The sequence below is a fragment of the Entelurus aequoreus genome, linkage group LG14 (assembly GCF_033978785.1).
Source record: "Entelurus aequoreus isolate RoL-2023_Sb linkage group LG14, RoL_Eaeq_v1.1, whole genome shotgun sequence".
Lineage (NCBI taxonomy): Eukaryota > Metazoa > Chordata > Actinopteri > Syngnathiformes > Syngnathidae > Entelurus > Entelurus aequoreus.
In genome coordinates, this window is record NC_084744.1 from 34615118 (window position 1) to 34637832 (window position 22715).

The following is a 22715-nucleotide window of genomic DNA, read 5'->3' on the forward strand; positions in this document are numbered from 1 at the left end:
TCAGCAGCGCGGACTTATGGTGGCAGGCAGTACTGGAGAGTAGGGTGCGGGTATGGAGAGTCCTGTGGTTGCTACAAATAAGGTGGTCTTTTCCAGAAGGGCAGAATGATTCTCAGTCTTCAGAAGTCTCATGGACCCATACCTAAGTTATTTGTCTGGTGTTGTCCTCCCCGGACTTCGGCGTCCCAGCAGTGACCCCACATGTGCCAGGGTCTTTGCCGGTCTTCATCTTTGGAAGAGTGGCATTTTCCTCGGCTGGTTCCAGGGAGGTGGTGGGCGGTGGTTTTGAGTGTGGGGTCTTTAGGGTGCAAGGTTTAGAAGCCGGCTGAAGAGCTCCCTCCAGTGGTCAATGCGGTCTTTCTCATCTCAAAGGACTTAGTCTTTAACTACCAAACAGTGGTGCCTGGGACCAGACTTAGTTTGGCAAAGGACTTGCCGTAGATTGTTGTTCCAAGAAATCTTTGTCGGATCACTCCGGAATTTCTCTCGGTCACGTGGGATGGCCTGGTGACTTGTCCAGGGTGTACCCCGCCTTCCGCCCAGCGCCCCCCGCCACCCCAAAGGGAATAAGCGGTAGAAAATGGATGGATGGATGGACGTCGGATGGCCAGGTTAGGGCGGCAGTACTGGTCCATATCTGGGGGTGAAGATCTGATAAGAGTCTTTGGAGATCCAGGGCTTTGGACTCCCTGGACCACCTCAGTTTTCAAGAGATGCCAGTTGGTCAGAGACTCGTTAGCAAAGTGTGCTGAAGCGTTTAACGATGGCAGTTGTACGTCGCCCTTAAATCCCAGAGACGGCCCCGTCACCCGCTGGCTCCGGGTCTCAGGGCTTGGGACGTGTACCCGGAACAAGCCCAGGACAGACCAGGCTGGAGGAGACAAGTCCACAAAGACGGGATCTTGAAGGTAAGCTAACTCTTCCTTCTCATGCTAACGGTTTATGCTAGCATTTTTGTGTACGTTTAAAACCTCCAAAATGATGGATTTCTTTACTTGGCACCATCTTGGAAGTGTTAGATTGTCTTGACTATTTGACCTTTCAAAATAAAGTTCTACTCAGACTAAAGTGAGTAAATAAGAGTCCGTACTTTCATAAATACTCCAGTTTTTTTTGGTCCGAGTCAATAAAAAAAGACTTCATTCAAAAATAATAGTAAAATAACTCAAATGAGAAATAATTCCATGGTTGAATAATTAAATCTTAAAATATTGAATCAAATTGTGAAATAATTAGAAATAAATCATGAACAAATTAAATGAGTAAAAAATTAAATTGTGAAATAATTCCTTTCATGGAGAAAAAGTAAATGATGAAGTACAAAATTAAAGAATAACAAAATAAATGAAGGAAAAACAATTAATTAAATGTCGAAATATTACAGCGAAACAATTATTTTAATTGTCAAATAAATTGTGAAATATTGACTACAATTGTGAAATAATAATCAGGCTCAATCATGAACTCAGCAAATTGTTCAATAAAATACAAATTGTGGAATAAGGAATTCATTTGTCAAATAATTACATTGTGAAAAAGTTACTTTCAGTGTCAAATAATTCAATTGTCAAATAATATCTGGAAATATTGACTAGAATTGTGAAATAATCACATTCCATTAACTTTTTCATTTATTGTAGCATGTTAGCTTCCTTCTGGGACGCATGCTAACTGAGACACAAGGACTGATACTGTTGTCGATCAAACGATGCTGAAACACAAGGACTAATACTGTGTCGGTCAAACGATACTGAAACAAGGACTGATGCTGTTGTCGCTCAAACGATACTGAAACAAGGACTGATACGTTGGCAATCAAACGATACTGAAACACATGGACTGATACTGTGTCGACAAATGATACTGAAACACAAGGACTGATACAGTGTCGATCAAACGATACTGAAACACATGGACTGATACTGTGTCGATCAAACGATACTGAAACAAGGACTAATACTGTGTCGATCAAATGATACTGAAACACGTGGACTGATACGTTGGCAAACAAACGATACTGAAACACATGGACTGATACTGTGTCGATAAATCATATTGAAACAAGGACTGATACGGTTTCGATCAAACGATACTGAAACACATGGACTGATATTGTGTTGATCAAACGATACTGAAAAACAAGGATTGATACTATTGTCGATCAAACGATACTGAAACACATGGACTGATACGTGTCGATCAAACGATACTGAAATACAAGGACTGATACTGTGTCGATCAAACGATACTGAAACACGTGGACAGATACTGTGTCGATCAAACGATACTGAAACACATGGACTGATACTGTGTCGATCAAATGATACTGAAACACATGGACTGATACTGTGTCGATCAAACGATACTGAAACAAGGACTAATACTGTGTCGATCAAATGATACTAAAACACGTGGACTGATACTGTACCAATCAAACCATACTGAAACACATGGACTGATACTGTGTCGATAAATGATACTGAAACACAAGGACTATTACGGTGTCGATCAAACGATACTGAAACACATGGACTGATACTGTGTCGATCAAACGATACTGAAAAACAAGGATTGATACTATTGTCGATCAAACGATACTGAAACACATGGACTGATACTGTGTCGATCAAACGATCCTGAAACACGTGGACTGATACTGTAGCGATCAAACGATACTGAAACACATGGACTGATATTGTGTCGATCAAACGATACTGAAACACATGGACCGATACGTGTCGATCAAACGATATTGAAAGTCAAGGACTGATACTGTATCAATCAAACGATACTGAAACACATGTACTGATACTGTGTCGATCAAACGATACTGAAACACATGGAATGATACGTGTCGATCAAACGATACTGACACACATGGACTGATACGCTGTCGATTAAACGATACTGAAACACATGGACTGATACTGTTGTCGATCAAAGGATACTGAAACACAAGGACTGATACTGTTGTCGATCAAAGGATACTGAAACACAAGGACGGATACTGTTGTCGATTAGACGATACTGAAACACAAAGACTGATACTGTGTTGATCAATCTATACTGATTGATACTGTGTCGATCAAATGATACTGACTGATACTGTGTGGATCCACGGTACAAAAGAAGGAAGTCCAATGAAAGATGTTAAAAAAATAGTTTTATTCAAATCCCATTTGAGTGCAATATAAAGGCATGTGATAAAAAGTCACATGAAAAAAAAATATATATAAATATAAATACACTAAAACTGCACTCAGTACTTCAACATTGATTTGAAAATCACTTTTATACAAAACCTTTAATAAGCTAACTTGATGCTAACTGAGACTGATTGTTCTGCACCTTTAAGGAAGTACTACTTCATTATGTCTAGCAAACACACATGGGCAAGACTGTAGACCTGCACAAGACTGGGACACACCTGCACAAGACTGGAATAGACCTGCACAGGACTGGAATAGACCTGCACAAGTCTATTTCAGACATGCACAGGACTGGGACAGATCTGCCCAGGACTGGAATAGACCTGCACAAGACTGGAATAAACCTGCACAAGACTGGAATAGACCCGCACAGGACTGGAATAGACCATGTTTGGCAAGCAACACCTCAATGATTCACACGGGATTACTACAACTACAAGAAACTATAATACAGTACTACTACTACTACAACAAACTACGGTAGACTACAACTACAAGAAACTGATACACTACTACAACTACCAAAACATGACAATACACTACAACTACAAAAAACTACAATATACTACAAAAATTACAATATACCACAACCATAATATATTACTACAACTACCAAAAGCTACAATACACTACTACAACTACAAAAACTACAATATACTACAACCACAAAACAATACTACAACTACAAAATATCAAAACTATATAACACAACTACAACTATTACAATTACAAGTGCACTACTAGTACAACTAAAAATACAATACTCTAAGTACCACAACTACAAAAAACTACAAGTAGTACAAATGTAATTCAACTACAAGTACACTACAACAACTAGAAGTACAAGAAACATGTGATGTAGTACTTGCCAACAACAAGTACTACATCACATGCTGTACTGGGAACAAATGAAGTACAAAGTACTTGCTAACAATTAGTCTCTGTTAGAATCAAGCTAGCATAAAAATGTATGAAGTTACACAATGATCAGGGTAATAAGTGCAGTACTACCAACTTACACAATGATCAGGGTAGTAAGTGCAGTACTACCAAGTTACACAATGATCAGGGTAATAAGTGCAGTACTACCAAGTTACACAATGATCAGGGTAGTAGGTGCAGTACAACCAAGTTACACAATGATCAGGGTAGTAAGCGCAGTACTACCAAGTTACACAATGATCAGGGTAGTAAGTGCAGTACTACCAAGTTACACAATGATCAGGGTAGTAAGTGCAGTACCACCAAGTTACACAATGATCAGGGTAGTAAGTGCAGTACTACCAACTTACACAATGATCAGGGTAGTAAGTGCAGTACTACCAAATTACACAATGATCAGGGTAGTAAGTGCAGTACTACCAAGTGACACAATGATCAGGGTAGTAAGTGCAGTACTACCAAGTTACACAATGATCAGGGTAGTAAGTGCAGTACTATCAAGTGACACAATGATCAGGGTAGTAAGTGCAGTACTACCAAGTTACACAATGATCAGGGTAGTAAGTGCAGTACTACCAAGTTACACAATGATCAGGGTAGTAAGTGCAGTACTACCAAGTTACACAATGATCAGGGTAGTAAGTGCAGTACTACCAAGTTACACAATGATCAGGGTAGTAAGTGCAGTACTACCAAGTTACACAATGATCAGGGTAGTAAGTGCAGTACTATCAAGTGACACAATGATCAGGGTAGTAAGTGCAGTACTACCAAGTTACACAATGATCAGGGTAGTAAGTGCAGTACTACCAAGTTACACAATGATCAGGGTAGTAAGTGCAGTACTACCAAGTTACACAATGATCAGGGTAGTAAGTGCAGTACTACCAAGTTACACAATGATCAGGGTAGTAAGTGCAGTACTACCAAGTTACACAATGATCAGGGTAGTAAGTGCAGTACTATCAAGTGACACAATGATCAGGGTAGTAAGTGCAGTACTACCAAGTTACACAATGATCAGGGTAGTAAGTGCAGTACTACCGAGTTACACAATGATCAGGGTAGTAAGTGCAGTACTACCGAGTTACACAATGATCAGGGTAATACGTGCAGTACTACCGAGTTACACAATGATCAGGGTAATAAGTGCAGTACTACCAAGTTACACAATGATCAGGGTAGTAAGTGCAGTACTACCAACTTACACAATGATCAGGGTAGTAAGTGCAGTACTACCAAGTTACACAATGATCAGGGTAGTAAGTGCAGTACTACCAAGTTGCACAATGATCAGGGTAGTAAGTGCAGTACTACCAAGTTACACAATGATCAGGGTAGTAAGTGCAGTAGTACCTCAGTTTACATGTTTTTTGGATAGTGAAGCAGAAAGAGTAGGCTAAGGAGGTTCAAATATTATCCATGCATTTATCCATGAAAATTTTGGAGAAGTTGCTGATGGTGAAGCAACTTTAGAAATCCCCTCTCCAAGATAGATAGTGTGTAATACTACTATTGTAGTTTTATACAATATTGTATGTAAAAGATAGATAGTACTACTAATATTACTATTGTAGTTTTATACAATATTGGATGTAAATTAAATGGACTTTAATTGGTTCCAGTGCTGCTTTGAGATAAGAGTGTTTTGAGTTACAAGCTCCATTGAAGTGATGAGTTGAGGTACTACTGCAGTACTATGTCTCATCAAGTACAATGGGACTCCTTCACAATAAAAGCACTTCCACATGAGGGGAGTATTCAAGTGGCCTGGTTCTGGTTCCCCCGTGTCAGCAGAACTCAAGTCCAACTTCAACAACACCAACTAAACACACTGGATTCTTATTCATCGCAGTTATGGCTGCCCTCACAAGGCCACTTTAAATGATGTGGCAGACCACCTTAAATGATGTGGCATACCACTTTAAATGACGTGGCAGGCCATATTAAATGATGTGGCAGACTACATTAAATGATGTGACGGGCCATATTAAATGTTGCGGAAGACCACTAATTGAAGTGGCAGACCACATTAAATGTCACTTTAAATGATGTGGCGGGCCACTTTAAAGGAAGTGTCAGGCCACCTCACTAAATGATGTGACAGACCACTTTAAATGAAGTGGCAGGCCTCGTTAAATGATGTGGCAGGCCACCACGTTTAATGGTGTGACAGACCACACTAAATGATGTGACAGACCACCACATTAAATGATGTGGCAGGCCACTTTAACGGAAGTGTCAGGCCACCACACTAAATGAAGTGGCAGACCACACTAAATGATGTGACAGACCACACTAAATGAAGTGGCAGGCCTCATTAAATGATGTGGCAGGCCATATTCATTAAATAATGTGGCAGGACATGTTAAATGATGTGGCAGGCCACTTTAAATGAAGTGGCAGGCCAATTTCAATGACATGGAAGACCACATTGAATGATGTGGCAGACCACACTAAATGAAGTGACAGACCACATTAAATGAAGTGGCAGGCCTCATTAAATGATGTGGCAGGCCATATTCATTAAATAATGTGGCAGGACATGTTAAATGATGTGGCAGGCCACTTTAAATGATGTGGCAGGCCACATTAAATGAAGTGGCAGGCCACATTAAATGATGTGGCAGACCACACTAAATGATGTGACAGACCACATTAAATGAAGTGGCAGGCCTGGTTAAATAATGTGGCAGGCCACCACATTAAATGACTTGGCAGACAACACTAAATGATGCGGCAGACCACATTAAATGATGTGACAGACCACATTAAATGAAGTGGCAGGCCTCATAAAATGATGTGGCAGGCCATATTCATTAAATAATGTGGCAGGACATGTTAAATGATGTGGCAGGCCACTTTAAATGACGTGGAAGACCACATTGAATGATGTGGCAGACCACATTAAATGATGTGGCAGACCACACTAAATGATGTGACAGACCACATTAAATGAAGTGGCAGGCCTGATTAAATAATGTGGCAGGCCACAACATTAAATGACTTGGCAGACAACACTAAATGATGTGACAGACCACATTAAATGATGTGACAGACCACATTAAATGATGTGGCAGACCACATTCATTAAATGATGTGGCAGGACATGTTAAATGATGTGGCAGGCCACATTCAATTATGTGGCAGGCCACAATAAATGATGTGGTAGACCACATTCAATTATGTGATGGGCCACTTTAAATGAAGTAGTCGGCCACTTTAAATGATGTGGCAGACCACATTACATGAGGTGGCAGGCCATTTTAAATGAGTGGCAGACTTGATGTGACAGACCACTTTAAATTAAGTGGCAGGCCTCATTAAATGACGTGGCAGACCACATTCATTAAATTATGTGGCAGGACATATTAAATGATGTGGCAGGCTAACTTAAATAATGTGACGGGCCACATTAAATGAGGTGGCAGGTCATTTTAAATGAGTTGCAGATCACATTAAATGAGTGGCAGACCACGTTAAATGAAGTGGCAGACCACATTAAATGAGGTGGCAGGCCATTTTAAATGAGTGGCAGACCACGTTAAATGAAGTGGCAGACCACATTAAATGAGGTGGCAGGCCACATTAAATGAGGTGGCAGGCCATTTTAAATGAGTGGCAGACCACATTAAATGATGTGACTGGCCTTGAGTTTGACACGGGTGCTTTAAATGGAGGACTTCCAAGTCCACAGCAGGTCCCGTGCCTGAACAGTTCTTCTCTATTGACCTCAGACCTGCTGTGTGCTGCTCCTTCATTTCCCACCAAGACTGGGAAGGAGTTACTTGTCTTTGTACTTGCTGTGGAACCTCTCCAGAAGAGCTCTCAGGATGTTGCCTGGGATCTGCTGGTGCTTGTCTATCAGACCCTGGACAGACTGTTTCACCTGCATGACAAACACACCTGCAGTAAGTCCCCAGACTTGGACCAGGGATCATTGACCTGGAAAGGTTCTACAGCACCTGACTCAAGTCAACACAAGAACACATGTTCATCAATCTTAGCCGAATAAATGTAGACTTAGGGCTTCAGAACTCAACCCACGTCCGGGCAGGGAAGAACTCCAAAAGGCCCAGAAGAACCCTAGAAAAGGGACCACAGATGTAGGGACGCCCCCGTCCAAGATCGTCCAGATAGTCCCAGGGGATCTTCATCCAGGTAGCCACACAGAGAGGTCCACAGCTGTGCATGGAGGAGCGATCCATCCGGGGTGACAATTCCGGTCAGCTAGCACCTCATCTAGACTGGTACCTTTACAGCTCTCACTGGATCGGTTCGCAGCCGAGTGTGAAGTGACTGGGAAGAAAATCCGGAACCTCCCTGTCCGAGTCCATGGTTCTCGCCCGGAAAAGGGTGGAGTGCCATCTCTGGGTTGCGGACAAGATCCTGACCCAAGTGAAGGAGTACCTCGGCGTCTTGTTCACGAGTGAGGGAAGAAGATCGACAGGTGGATCGGTGCGGGGTCTTCAGTCATGCGGACCCTGTGTCGATCCGTTGTGGTGAAGAAGGAGCTGAGCCTTAAGGCAAAGCTCTCAATTTACCGGTCGATCTACGTTCCCATCCTCACCTATCATGACTTTTGGATTATGACGGAAAGGACGAGATCTACGTTCCCCTCCTCACTATGGTCATGGTCTTTGGTTCTGACTAAAGGACAAGATCACGGGTACAAGATCTATGTTCCCATCCTCACCTATGGTCATGGTCTTTGGTTCTGACTAACGGACAAGATCCCGGGTACAAGATCTATGTCCCCATCCTCACCTATGGTCATGGTCTTTGGTTCTGACTAAAGGACAAGATCACGGGTACAAGATCTATGTTCCCATCCTCACCTATGGTCATGGTCTTTGGTTCTGACTAATGGACAAGATCACGGGTACAAGATCTCACCTATGGTCATGGTTTTTGGATTATGATGGAAAGGACAAGATCACGGGTCCAAGCAAATAAATGTTTTCTGTCGGGTGGCGGAGTTCTCCCTTAGAGATAGGGTGAGAAGTTCTGTCATCCAGGAGGAGATCAAAGTCAATCCGCTGCTCCTCCACATGGAGAGGAGCCAGATGAGGGGGTTCAGGCATCTGGTCAGGATTCCACACGGATGCCTCCCTGGGGAGGTGTTTACGGCACATCCGACCGGTTGGAGGCCACGGGAAAGACCCAGGACACATTGGGGGGAGCTGGCCTGGGAACATCTCAGGATCCTTCAGAGTGGCTGGGATTAAGCAAATCTGGGTTTCTCTGCTTCGGCTGCTGCTTTCGTGATCCGACCTCGGATAAGTGGAAGAAGACGGATGGATGAGAGTGTCTAGTCCACGATACGTTATAAAAAGAAAAAACCATTAGGTCCCATGCCTTGTTTCTTGCTATCCTGAGAGCCCCAATGGCTTCTTCTTGGAGCACAGGCTTGGTCTGAGCTGTACAGGTCTTGGCGCTTTCTTTGACAAAGAAAGGTGTATGGTGGACGGTGTTGCCGATATGGTGTTCCCTCTAGAAGGTCCTCTTTGTGAACTGAGCCACCATGTTCAGAGACGTGTCAATACGGGTGGTTTGGCTCCTTCTACCTTCTTGGGTTGGACGCAACAGAATGGTCCGCATCACAGGAGCGTGTCATGAGGACGTTCTTCAATCAGGTGAAGATCAGGTCCAACAGGTCTCACCAGGAAACCTTGTGTGGAAGTATGGTCTTTATGATGGCACAGGTTGGTCAGTGTCTAGTCCACGATAAGTTATAAAAAGAAAAAACTATTAGGTCCCATGCCTTGTTTCTTACTATCCTGAGAGCCCCAATGGCTTCTTCTTGGAGCACAGGCTTGGTCTGAGCTGTACAGGTCTTGGCCCTTTCTTTGACAAAGAAAGGTGTATGGTGGACGGTGTTGCCGATATGATGTTCCCTCTAGAAGGTCCTCTTTGTGAACTGAGCCACCATGTTCAGAGACTTGGTCACGGACGTGTCAATACGGGTGGTTTGGCTCCTTCCACCTTCTTGGGCTGGACGCAACAGAATGGTCCGCATCACAGGAGCGTGTCATGAGGACGTTCTTCAATCAGGTGAAGATCAGGTCTAACAGGTCTCACCAGGAAACCTTGTGTGGAAGTATGGTCTTTAGGATGGCACAGGTTGGTCAGTAAGCACTACTTTTAAAGTTCTAAGACTGCAAGTCCAGGAGACATGACTAGCATCAACTCATCATGATGAGTTTGGACCGTGAAAGATGGTTCGCCTCTGTACCCAACCTAGATCTGCTACACCTACCATTACAACTTGTGCTAGAACGGAGCTTACTTTTTCTGCCAGCTCATTTGCAGTTATGTCCGGGTCATACGGGATCGGATCGCCAAGGAATGTCCGGAACTTCACTGGAAATCCACCATAGACGGGAGCGACAGGAAGACGAAACCTCTCGTACAACCAGCGGAAGAATCCTGTCCAAAAAGGTCAAACAGATCATAGAAAACAGAATAAGTATCTTTGGAACACATGTTCTCGTGGTGGTTCAGCTTTGGCAGAAACTGCTGAGCTTGCATGTCCAATAAGAGATGTACAAAGTTGAGGTACAAGGATCTAGTCATCAACACTTACTGAGTGTGCCCAGAGACCTAAAGCCTTCTCGCAGGTTTTGAGTAAACATGGGAATGATGGTCTGGAAGGGAGAAACAAAGAATGAGCCAAAATGCTAAAGTATATCTGGACCTAGGACGGTATACCAGGTCCAGAAAGACATTGATGGGTCGCCTCAGCAGGTTTTATTGATCAAGCGATTTCCAGTCATGGCTTTGCAGGGACTACACCAGGGGGTCCAACTCTCAAGACCTGCAAGAGCCTTCTTTTATGGCCTTTGTCCACGTGGGGAAAGTATTTTATACCCTTTGAACTTTTAAAGAATTTGGGGAAGGTTGGAGAGCTTTCTAAAAATCTATCTTCATCAACTATTGTGACCACGAGGTGTCACAAAAAAACAATAACTACTCCACTTCAACCTAAAGACAGCATAAGTCCATTCCAGACAGTTGATAAGAAAATTCCGGACTATAAGCCGCTACTATTTTCCTACGCTTTGAACCCTTTGGCTTATAAAACGGTGCGGCTAATTTGTGTTTTGTTATTGTGTGTGCTGTGGTGCCATCTTCTGGACACGTTTGCTCACTGCAAGTGCTGCTGTGCTGCACTGCCTTCTGTTAGACTGAGCCTTCAACCGGAAGTAGAAGTCCTGTTCCGCCTCCTTACCGTCCATAGCGTTTCTACTTGAATGGATGCTTCATTCATCGCTCCAAGCAAGTTTGGTTAAAAGAAAGAAAAATGAGCAAAAAGCCAAAATTCCTGGTAATCAGGGACATTTTTTAACCTGCAAACATTTTCGGCTTGAATGTCCAAGGTGAGTGGACATTGCGGACGGTGGAACAGTTCGAATCAGATGAGAAATGCGGGATATGCAGGACTTTGTATATGTCCCATTCATTTTCAATGGGGAGAAATTCCTGGAATTCCTGGTAAACTTGAAAATTTTGGAAAAAACTTGCCATCAATGCTAGGCCAAGATGAACATTTAGATACTTGAACAGTCGAGTTTGGATGAAAACTGGGAGAAAAGAAGTCAATAGAAAAGTATATTGACCAAATTGTGGAGATATTCCTGGATTTCCTGGTAATCAGGGACATTTTTGCATCCAAGATAAGTGGAGTGTTTGGATGTTGGAACGGTACAAATCAAATGAATAATGTGGGATATGGAAACGTTTGTATATTGGCCAAATTGTGGAGATTTTCCTGGAATACCTGGATTTCCTGGTAATCAGGGAAATATTAGCATCCAGGATAAGTAGGGTGTGTGGATGTTGGAACGGTTGGAATTGGTTGAGAAATGTGGGATATCGAAAGGTTTATATACTGCCCAAATTGTGGAGATATTCCTGGATTTCCTGGTAATCAGGGAAATGTTTTCATCCAGTATAAGTGGAGTGTGTGGATGTTGGAACAGTTCGAATCGGTTGAGAAATGTGGAATATGGAAAGGTTTGTATATTGGCCAAATTGTGGAGATATTCCTGGATTTCCTGGTAATCAGGGAATTGTTTGCATCCAGGATAAGTGGAGTGTGTGAATGTTGGAACGGTTCGAATCGGTTGAGAAATGTGTGATATGGAAAGGTTTGCATATTGGCCAAATTGTGGAGATATTCCTGGATTTCCTGGTAATCAGGGACATTTTTGCATCCAGGATAAGTGGAGTGTGTGGATGTTGGAACAGTTTGAATCAGATGAGAAATGTGGGATATGGAAAGGTTTGTATATTGCCCAAATTGTGGAGATATTCCTGGATTTCCTGGTAATCAGAGAAATTTTTGCATCCAGGATAAGTGGAGTGTGTGGATGTTGGAACAGTTTGAATCGGTTGAGTAACGTGGGATATGGAAAGGTTTGTAAATTGGCCAAATTGTGGAGATTTTCCTGGAATACCTGAATTTCCTGGTAATCTGGGACATTTTTGCATCCAAGATAAGTGGAGTGTGGATGTTGGAACAGTTCGAATCGGTTGAGTAATGTGGGATATGTAAAGGTTTGTAAATTGGCCAAATTGTGGAGATTTTCCTGGAATACCTCAATTTCCTGGTAATCTGGGACATTTTTGCATCCAAGATAAGTGGAGTGTGTGGATGTTGGAACGGTACAAATCAAATGAATAATGTGGGATATGGAAACGTTTGTATATTGGCCAAATTGTGGAGATTTTCCTGGAATACCTGGATTTCCTGGTAATCAGGGAAATATTAGCATCCAGGATAAGTAGGGTGTATGGATGTTGGAACGGTTGGAATTGGTTGAGAAATGTGGGATATCGAAAGGTTTATATACTGCCCAAATTGTGGAGATATTCCTGGATTTCCTGGTAATCAGGGAAATGTTTTCATCCAGTATAAGTGGAGTGTGTGGATGTTGGAACAGTTCGAATCGGTTGAGAAATGTGGAATATGGAAAGGTTAGTATATTGGTCAAATTGTGGAGATATTCCTGGATTTCCTGGTAATCAGGGAAATGTTTGCATCCAGGATAAGTGGAGTGTGTGAATGTTGGAACGGTTCGAATCGGTTGAGAAATGTGGGATATGGAAAGGTTTGCATATTGGCCAAATTGTGGAGATATTCCTGGATTTCCTGGTAATCAGGGACATTTTTACATCCATGATAAGTGGAGTGTGTGAATGTTGGAACAGTTTGAATCGGTTGAGTAATGTGGGATATGGAAAGGTTTGTAAATTGGCCAAATTGTGGTGATTTTCCTGGAATACCTGAATTTCCTGGTAATCTGGGACATTTTTGCATCCAAGATAAGTGGAGTGTGTGGATGTTGGAACAGTTCGAATCGGTTGAGTAATGTGGGATATGGAAAGGTTTGTATATTGGCCAAATTGTGGAGATATTCCTGGATTTCCTGGTAATCAGGGAATGTTTGCATCCAGGATAAGTGGAGTGTGTGGATGTTGGAACGGTACAAATCAGACGAGAAATGTGGGATGTGGAAAGGTTTGTATATTGGCCAAATTGTGGAGATTTTCCTGGAATTCCTGGATTTCCTGGTAATCAGGGACATTTTTGCATCCAAGATAAGTGGAGTGTGTGGATGTTGGAATGGTACGAATCGGTTGAGTAATGTGGGATATGGAAAGGTTTGTAAATTGGCCAAATTGTGGATATTTTCCTGGAATACCTGCATTTTCTGGTAATCTGGGACATTTTTGCATTCAGGATAAGTAGGGTGTGTGGATGTTGGAACGGTTGGAATTGGTTGAGAAATATGGGGTATGAAAAGGTTTATATACTGCCCAAATTGTGGAGATATTCCTGGATTTCCTGGTAATCAGGGAATGTTTGCATCCAGGATAAGTGGAGTGTGTGGATGTTGGAACGGTTGGAATTGGTTGAGAAATGTGGGGTATGAAAAGGTTTATATACTGCCCAAATTGTGGAGATATTCCTGGATTTCCTGGTAATCAGGGACATTTTTGCATCCAGGATAAGTGGGGTGTGTGGATGTTGGAACGGTTTGAATCGGTTGAGTAATGTGGGATATGTAAAGGTTTGTAAATTGGCCAAATTGTGGAGATATTCCTGGATTTCCTGGTAATCAGGGAATGTTTGCATTCAGGATAAGTGTAGTGTGTGGATGTTGGAACGGTACAAATCAGACGAGAAATGTGGGATATGGAAAGGTTTGTATATTGGCCAAATTGTGGAGATATTCTTGGAATACCTGCATTTCCTGGTAATCAGGGACATTTTTGCATCCAGGATAAGTGGAGTGTGTGGATGTTAGAACGGTTCGAATTGGTTGAGAAATGTGGGATATGGAAAGGTTTGTAAATTGGCCAAATTGTGGAGATTTTCCTGGAATACCTGGATTTCCTGGTAATCAGGGAAATATTAGCATCCAGGATAAGTAGGGTGTGTGGCTGTTGGAACGGTTAGAATTGGTTGAGAAATGTGGGATATGGAAAGGTTTGTATACTGTTCAAATTCTGGAGATATTCCTGGATTTCCTGGTAATCAGGGACATTTTTGCATCCAGGATAAGTGGAGTGTGTGGATGTTGGAACAGTTTGAATTGGTTGAGTAATGTGGGATATGGAAAGGTTTGTATATTGGCCAAATTGTGGAGATATTCCTGGATTTCCTGGTAATCAGGGAATGTTTGCATCCAGGATAAGTGGAGTGTGTGGATGTTGGAACGGTACAAATCAGACGAGAAATGTGGGATATGGAAAGGTTTGTATATTGGCCAAATTGTGGAGATATTCCTGGAATACCTGCATTTCCTGGTAATCAGGGACATTTTTGCATCCAGGATAAGTGGAGTGTGTGGATGTTGGAACGGTTTGAATCGGTTGAGAAATGTGGGATATGGAAAGGTTTGTATATTGGCCAAATTGTGGAGATTTTCCTGGAATACCTAAATGTCCTGGTAATCAGGGAAATATTAGCATCCAGGATAAGTAGGGTGTGTGGATGTTGGAACGGTTGGAATTGGTGGAGAAATGTGGGATATGAAAAGGGTTATATACTGCCCAAATTGTGGAGATATTCCTGGATTTCCTGGTAATCAGGGACATTTTTGCATCCAGGATAAGTGGAGTGTGTGGATGTTGGAACAGTTCGAATCGGTTGAGTAATGTGGGATATGGAAAGGTTTGTATATTGGCCAAATTGTGGAGATATTCCTGGATTTCCTGGTAATCAGGGAATGTTTGCATCCAGGATAAGTGGAGTGTGTGGATGTTGGAACGGTACAAATCAGACGAGAAATGTGGGATATGGAAAGGTTTGTATATTGGCCAAATGGTGGAGATTTTCCTGGATTTCCTGGTAATCAGGGACATTTTTGCATGCAAGATAAGTGGAGTGTGTGGATGTTGGAATGGTACGAATCGGTTGAGAAATGTGGGATATGGAAAGGTTTGTATATTGCCCAAATTGTGGAGATATACCTGGATTTCCTGGTAATCAGAGAAATGTTTGCATCCAGGATAAGTGGAGTGTGTGGATGTTGGAACGGTTGGAATCGGTTGAGTAATGTGGGATATGGAAAGGTTTGTATATTGGCCAAATTGTGGAGCTATTCCTGGAATACGTGGATCTCCTGGTAATGTGGTATATTTGTAAAGGTGAAAGTTAGATGGGTGCTGTAATAAAAAGGTGACTCACCACCTGGGAGTCGATGGCCACCTGGGCAAAGCCCCTGCGTTTGCCCCAGAGAAGAGGGTAAGTCTCGTCACTGAACAGAGCCTCCCTCACACCTCCTGGTGAGATGCCCAGCAGGTGGCCATTCCTCAGGGCCTGCACGCACTCCTCCTGGGGGCCGTGCATCACACTGAACACCTCCAGCAGCAGCTTGAAACCTGCACCAGACACACCTTCTGGAACCTTCCATGTCAACATTCTTTCAGCACATTTTACTGAACATTTTCAAACTACATTTTAAAACTGAATTTGTGTTAAAAAAAAGCAGAATTTTAGAAGTGTGAAGTTCTCCACCAGGAGTGATGTTTCCATCACCTCGCTGTCCACCCACCTGGTATTTTGAAGAGGAAGTGGTCGGCCACAGAGTGACAGGTGCGTCCTTTCTGGATGATGACATTGGCCAGGAAGTAGTAGTAGTCTATGGGGATGGCTCCATGGTAGTACACGATCAGTGCCGCTCCTTGGGCCGGGATCTTCTCCATGCCGTGGATCTCATAGCCTGTGGGAGTACAGTCTCTGGATGGTTATAGCCTGTGGGAGCACAGTCTCTCTCTGGATGGTTACGGTGCCAAAGAGAAGCCAGAGCTGGAAGACCCTCTTCCTCTACCGTGCCATATCGCTCCATGTCCGTCCCACAGCGTGGCCAGAGTCTTCCGAGCTCCGTCCCACAGGTTGTTGCAGTAGGCCTCCCGCAGCTGGTTCTTCCTCTGTTGCAACACGGCACACATCACTTTACAGCAACTAAAAATCACTTTACAGCAACTAACAATCACTTTACAGCAACTAGCAATCACTTTACAGCAACCAACAATCACTTTACAGCAACTAACAATCACTTTACAGCAACCAACAATCACTTTACAGCAACTAACAATCACTTTACAGCAACTAACAATCACTTTACAGAAACTAACAATCACTTTACAGAAACTAACAATCACTTTACAGCAACTAACAATCACTTTACAGCAACTACCAATCACTTTACAGAAACTAACAATCACTTTACAGAAACTAACAATCACTTTACAGAAACTAACAATCACTTTACAGCAACTAACAATCACTTTACAGCAACTAACAATCACATTACAGCAACTAACAATCACTTTACAGCAACTAGCAATCACTTTACAGCAACAAACAATCACATTACAGCAACTAACAATCACTTTACAGCAACTAACAATCACTTTACAGCAACTAGCAATCACTTTACAGCAACAAACAATCACTTTACAGCAACTAACAATCACTTTACAGCAACAATCACTTTACATCAACAAACAATCACTTTACAGCAACTAACAATCACTTTACAGCAACTAACAATCACTTTACAGCAACTAGCAATCACTTTACAGCAACTAGCAATCACTTTACAGCAACTAACAATCACTTTACAGCAACTAACAATCACTTTACAGCAACTAACAATCACTTTACAGCAACAAACAATCACTTTACAGCAACTAGCAATCACTTTACAGCAACTAACAATCACTTTACAGCAACTATCAATCACTTTACAGCAACTAACAATCACTTTACAGCAACAAACAATCACTTTACAGCAACTAACAATCACTTTACAGCAACTAACAATCACTTTACAGCAACTAACAATCACTTTACAGCAACTAACAATCACTTTACAGCAACAAACAATCATTTTACAGCAACTAACAATCACTTTACAGCAACTAACAATCACTTTACAGCAACTTACAATCACTTTATAGCAACTAACAATCACTTTACAGCAACTGACAATCACTTTACAGCAACTGACAATCACTTTACAGCAACTGACAATCACTTTACAGCAACTAACAATCACTTTACAGCAACTAGCAATCACTTTACAGCAACTTGCAATCACTTTACAGCAACTTGCAATCACTTTACAGCAACTAGCAATCACTTTACAGAAACTTACAATCACTTTACAGCAACTAGCAATCACTTTACAGCAACTAGCAATCACTTTACAGCAACTAACAATCACTTTACAGCAACTAGCAATCACTTTACAGCAACTAGCAATCACTTTGCAGCAACTAACAATCACTTTACAGCAACTAACAATCACTTTACAGCAACTTACAATCACTTTACAGCAACTAACAATCACTTTACAGCAACTTACAATCACTTTACAGCAACTAACAATCACTTTACAGCAACTAACAATCACTTTACAGCAACTAACAATGACTTTACAGCAACAAACAATGACTTTACAGCAACTAACAATCACTTTACAGCAACTAAAAATCACTTTACAGCAACAAACAATCACTTTACAGCAACTAACAATCACTTTACAGCAACTAACAATCACTTTACAGCAACTAACAATCACTTTACAGCAACTAACAATCACTTTACACTAACAATCACTTTACAGCAACTAACAATCACTTTACAGCAACTAACAATCACTTTACAGCAACTAACAATCACTTTACAGCAACTAACAATCACTTTACAGTAACTAACAATCACTTTACAGCAACTTACAATCACTTTACAGCAACTAGAAATCACTTTACAGCAACTAGCAATCACTTTACAGCAACTAGCAATCACTTTACAGCAACTAACAATCACTTTACAGCAACTTACAATCACTTTACAGCAACTAGCAATCACTTTACAGCAACTAGCAATCACTTTACAGCAACTAGCAATCACTTTACAGCAACTGACAATCACTTTACAGCAACTGACAATCACTTTACAGCAACTTACAATGACTTTACAGCAACTGACAATCACTTTACAGCAACTTACAATGACTTTACAGCAACTAACAATCACTTTACAGCAACTAGCAATCACTTTACAGCAACAAACAATCACTTTACAGCAACTAGCAATCACTTTACAGCAACTAACAATCACTTTAAACTAACAATCACTTTACAGCAACTAACAATCACTTTACAGCAACTAACAATCACTTTACAGCAACTAACAATCACTTTACAGCAACTAACAACCACTTTACAGCAACTAACAATCACTTTACAGCAACTAACAATCACTTTACAGCAACTAACAATCACTTTACAGCAACTGACAATCACTTTACAGCAACTTACAATGACTTTACAGCAACTAACAATCACTTTACAGCAACTAACAATCACTTTACAGCAACTTACAATCACTTTACAGCAACTTGCAATCACTTTACAGCAACTAGCAATCACTTTACAGCAACTTGCAATCACTTTACAGCAACTAGCAATCACTTTACAGCAACTAGCAATCACTTTACAGCAAATAGCAATCACTTTACAGCAAATAGCAATCACTTTACAGCAACTAACAATCACTTTACAGCAACTAGCAATCACTTTACAGCAACTAGCAATCACTTTACAGCAACTAACAATCACTTTACAGCAACTAACAATCACTTTACAGCAACTAACAATCACTTTACAGCAACTTACAATCACTTTACAGCAACTAACAATCACTTTACAGCAACTTACAATCACTTTACAGCAACTAACAATCACTTTACAGCAACTAACAATCACTTTACAGCAACTAACAATCACTTTACAGAAACTAACAATCACTTTACAGCAACAAACAATCACTTTACAGCAACAAACAATCACTTTACAGCAACTAACAATCACTTTACAGCAACTAAATATCACTTTACAGCAACTAACAATCACTTTACAGCAACTAACAATCACTTTACACTAACAATCACTTTACAGCAACTAACAATCACTTTACAGCAACTAACAATCACTTTACAGCAACTAACAATCACTTTACAGCAACTTACAATCACTTTACAGCAACTAGAAATCACTTTACAGCAACTAGCAATCACTTTACAGCAACTAGCAATCACTTTACAGCAACTAACAATCACTTTACAGCAACTTACAATCACTTTACAGCAACTAGCAATCACTTTACAGCAACTAGCAATCACTTTACAGCAACTGACAATCACTTTACAGCAACTGACAATCACTTTACAGCAACTGACAATCACTTTACAGCAACTTACAATGACTTTACAGCAACTAACAATCACTTTACAGCAACTAGCAATCACTTTACTGCAACTAGCAATCACTTTACAGCAACTAACAATCACTTTACAGCAACTAACAATCACTTTACAGCAACTAGCAATCACTTTACAGCAACTAACAATCACTTTACAGCAACTAACAATCACTTTACAGCAACTAACAATCACTTTACAGCAACTTACAATCACTTTACAGCAACTAACAATCACTTTACAGCAACTAACAATCACTTTACAGCAACTAACAATCACTTTACAGCAACTAACAATCACTTTACAGCAACAAACAATCACTTTACAGCAACTAACAATCACTTTACAGCAACTAACAATCACTTTACAGCAACAAACAATCACTTTACAGCAACAAACAATCACTTTACAGCAACTAACAATCACTTTACAGCAACTAACAATCACTTTACAGCAACTAACAATCACTTTACAGCAACTAACAATCACTTTACAGCAACTAACAACCACTTTACAGCAACTAACAACCACTTTACAGCAACTAACAATCACTTTACAGCAACTAACAATCACTTTACAGCAACTAACAATCACTTTACAGCAACTAACAATCACTTTACAGCAACAAACAATCACTTTAAAGCAACAAACAATCACTTTACAGCAACTAACAATCACTTTAAACTAACAATCACTTTACAGCAACTAACAATCACTTTACAGCAACTAACAATCACTTTACAGCAACTAACAATCACTTTACAGCAACTAACAACCACTTTACAGCAACTAACAATCACTTTGCAGCAACTAACAATCACTTTACAGCAACTAACAATCACTTTACAGCAACTAACAATCACTTTACAGCAACTAACAATCACTTTACAGAAACTAACAATCACTTTACAGCAACAAACAATCACTTTACAGCAACTAACAATCACTTTACAGCAACTAACAATCACTTTACAGCAACAAACAATCACTTTACAGCAACTAGCAATCACTTTACTGCAACTAGCAATCACTTTACAGCAACTAACAATCACTTTACAGCAACTAACAATCACTTTACAGCAACTAACAATCACTTTACAGCAACTAACAATCACTTTACAGCAACTTACAATCACTTTACAGCAACTAACAATCACTTTACAGCAACTAACAATCACTTTACAGCAACTAACAATCACTTTACAGCAACTAACAATCACTTTACAGCAACAAACAATCACTTTACAGCAACAAACAATCACTTTACAGCAACTAACAATCACTTTACAGCAACAAACAATCACTTTACAGCAACAAACAATCACTTTACAGCAACTAACAATCACTTTACAGCAACTAACAATCACTTTACAGCAACTAACAATCACTTTACAGCAACTAACAATCACTTTACAGCAACTAACAACCACTTTACAGCAACTAACAACCACTTTACAGCAACTAACAACCACTTTACAGCAACTAACAATCACTTTACAGCAACTAACAATCACTTTACAGCAACTAACAATCACTTTACAGCAACTAACAATCACTTTACAGCAACAAACAATCACTTTACAGCAACAAACAATCACTTTACAGCAACTAACAATCACTTTAAACTAACAATCACTTTACAGCAACTAACAATCACTTTACAGCAACTAACAATCACTTTACAGCAACTAACAATCACTTTACAGCAACTAACAACCACTTTACAGCAACTAACAATCACTTTGCAGCAACTAACAATCACTTTACAGCAACTAACAATCACTTTACAGCAACAAACAATCACTTTACAGCAACTAACAATCACTTTACAGCAACTAACAATCACTTTACAGAAACTAACAATCACTTTACAGCAACAAACAATCACTTTACAGCAACTAACAATCACTTTACAGCAACTAACAATCACTTTACAGCAACTAGCAATCACTTTACAGCAACAAACAATCACTTTACAGCAACTAGCAATCACTTTACAGCAACTAACAATCACTTTAAACTAACAATCACTTTACAGCAACTAACAATCACTTTACAGCAACTACCAATCACTTTACAGCAACTAACAATCACTTTACAGCAACTAACAACCACTTTACAGCAACTAACAATCACTTTACAGCAACTAACAATCACTTTACAGCAACTAACAATCACTTTACAGCAACTGACAATCACTTTACAGCAACTTACAATGACTTTACAGCAACTAACAATCACTTTACAGCAACTAACAATCACTTTACAGCAACTTACAATCACTTTACAGCAACTTGCAATCACTTTACAGCAACTAGCAATCACTTTACAGCAACTTGCAATCACTTTACAGCAACTAGCAATCACTTTACAGCAACTAGCAATCACTTTACAGCAAATAGCAATCACTTTACAGCAAATAGCAATCACTTTACAGCAACTAACAATCACTTTACAGCAACTAGCAATCACTTTACAGCAACTAGCAATCACTTTACAGCAACTAACAATCACTTTACAGCAACTAACAATCACTTTACAGCAACTAACAATCACTTTACAGCAACTTACAATCACTTTACAGCAACTAACAATCACTTTACAGCAACTTACAATCACTTTACAGCAACTAACAATCACTTTACAGCAACTAACAATCACTTTACAGCAACTAACAATCACTTTACAGAAACTAACAATCACTTTACAGCAACAAACAATCACTTTACAGCAACAAACAATCACTTTACAGCAACTAACAATCACTTTACAGCAACTAAAT

At 40.4% G+C, this 22715-nt stretch overlaps 1 protein-coding gene across 1 annotated transcript in view; it reads right to left on the bottom strand.

The window, feature by feature from the left end:
- Positions 1–6873: 6873 nt before the first annotated feature.
- The window catches only part of LOC133664795 (monoacylglycerol/Diacylglycerol O-acyltransferase-like), a 31630-nt gene continuing 15788 nt past the window's right edge, over positions 6874–22715 (bottom strand). The window contains exons 4-9 of the mRNA XM_062069712.1: positions 16493–16592; positions 16217–16384; positions 15850–16043; positions 10738–10798; positions 10441–10580; positions 6874–8040 (exon numbers count right to left, since the gene is read on the bottom strand). Coding sequence (XP_061925696.1) covers positions 7936–8040; positions 10441–10580; positions 10738–10798; positions 15850–16043; positions 16217–16384; positions 16493–16592 — 768 coding nt within the window. The 3' untranslated portion in view covers positions 6874–7935. The remainder of the gene's footprint in view (positions 8041–10440; positions 10581–10737; positions 10799–15849; positions 16044–16216; positions 16385–16492; positions 16593–22715) is intronic.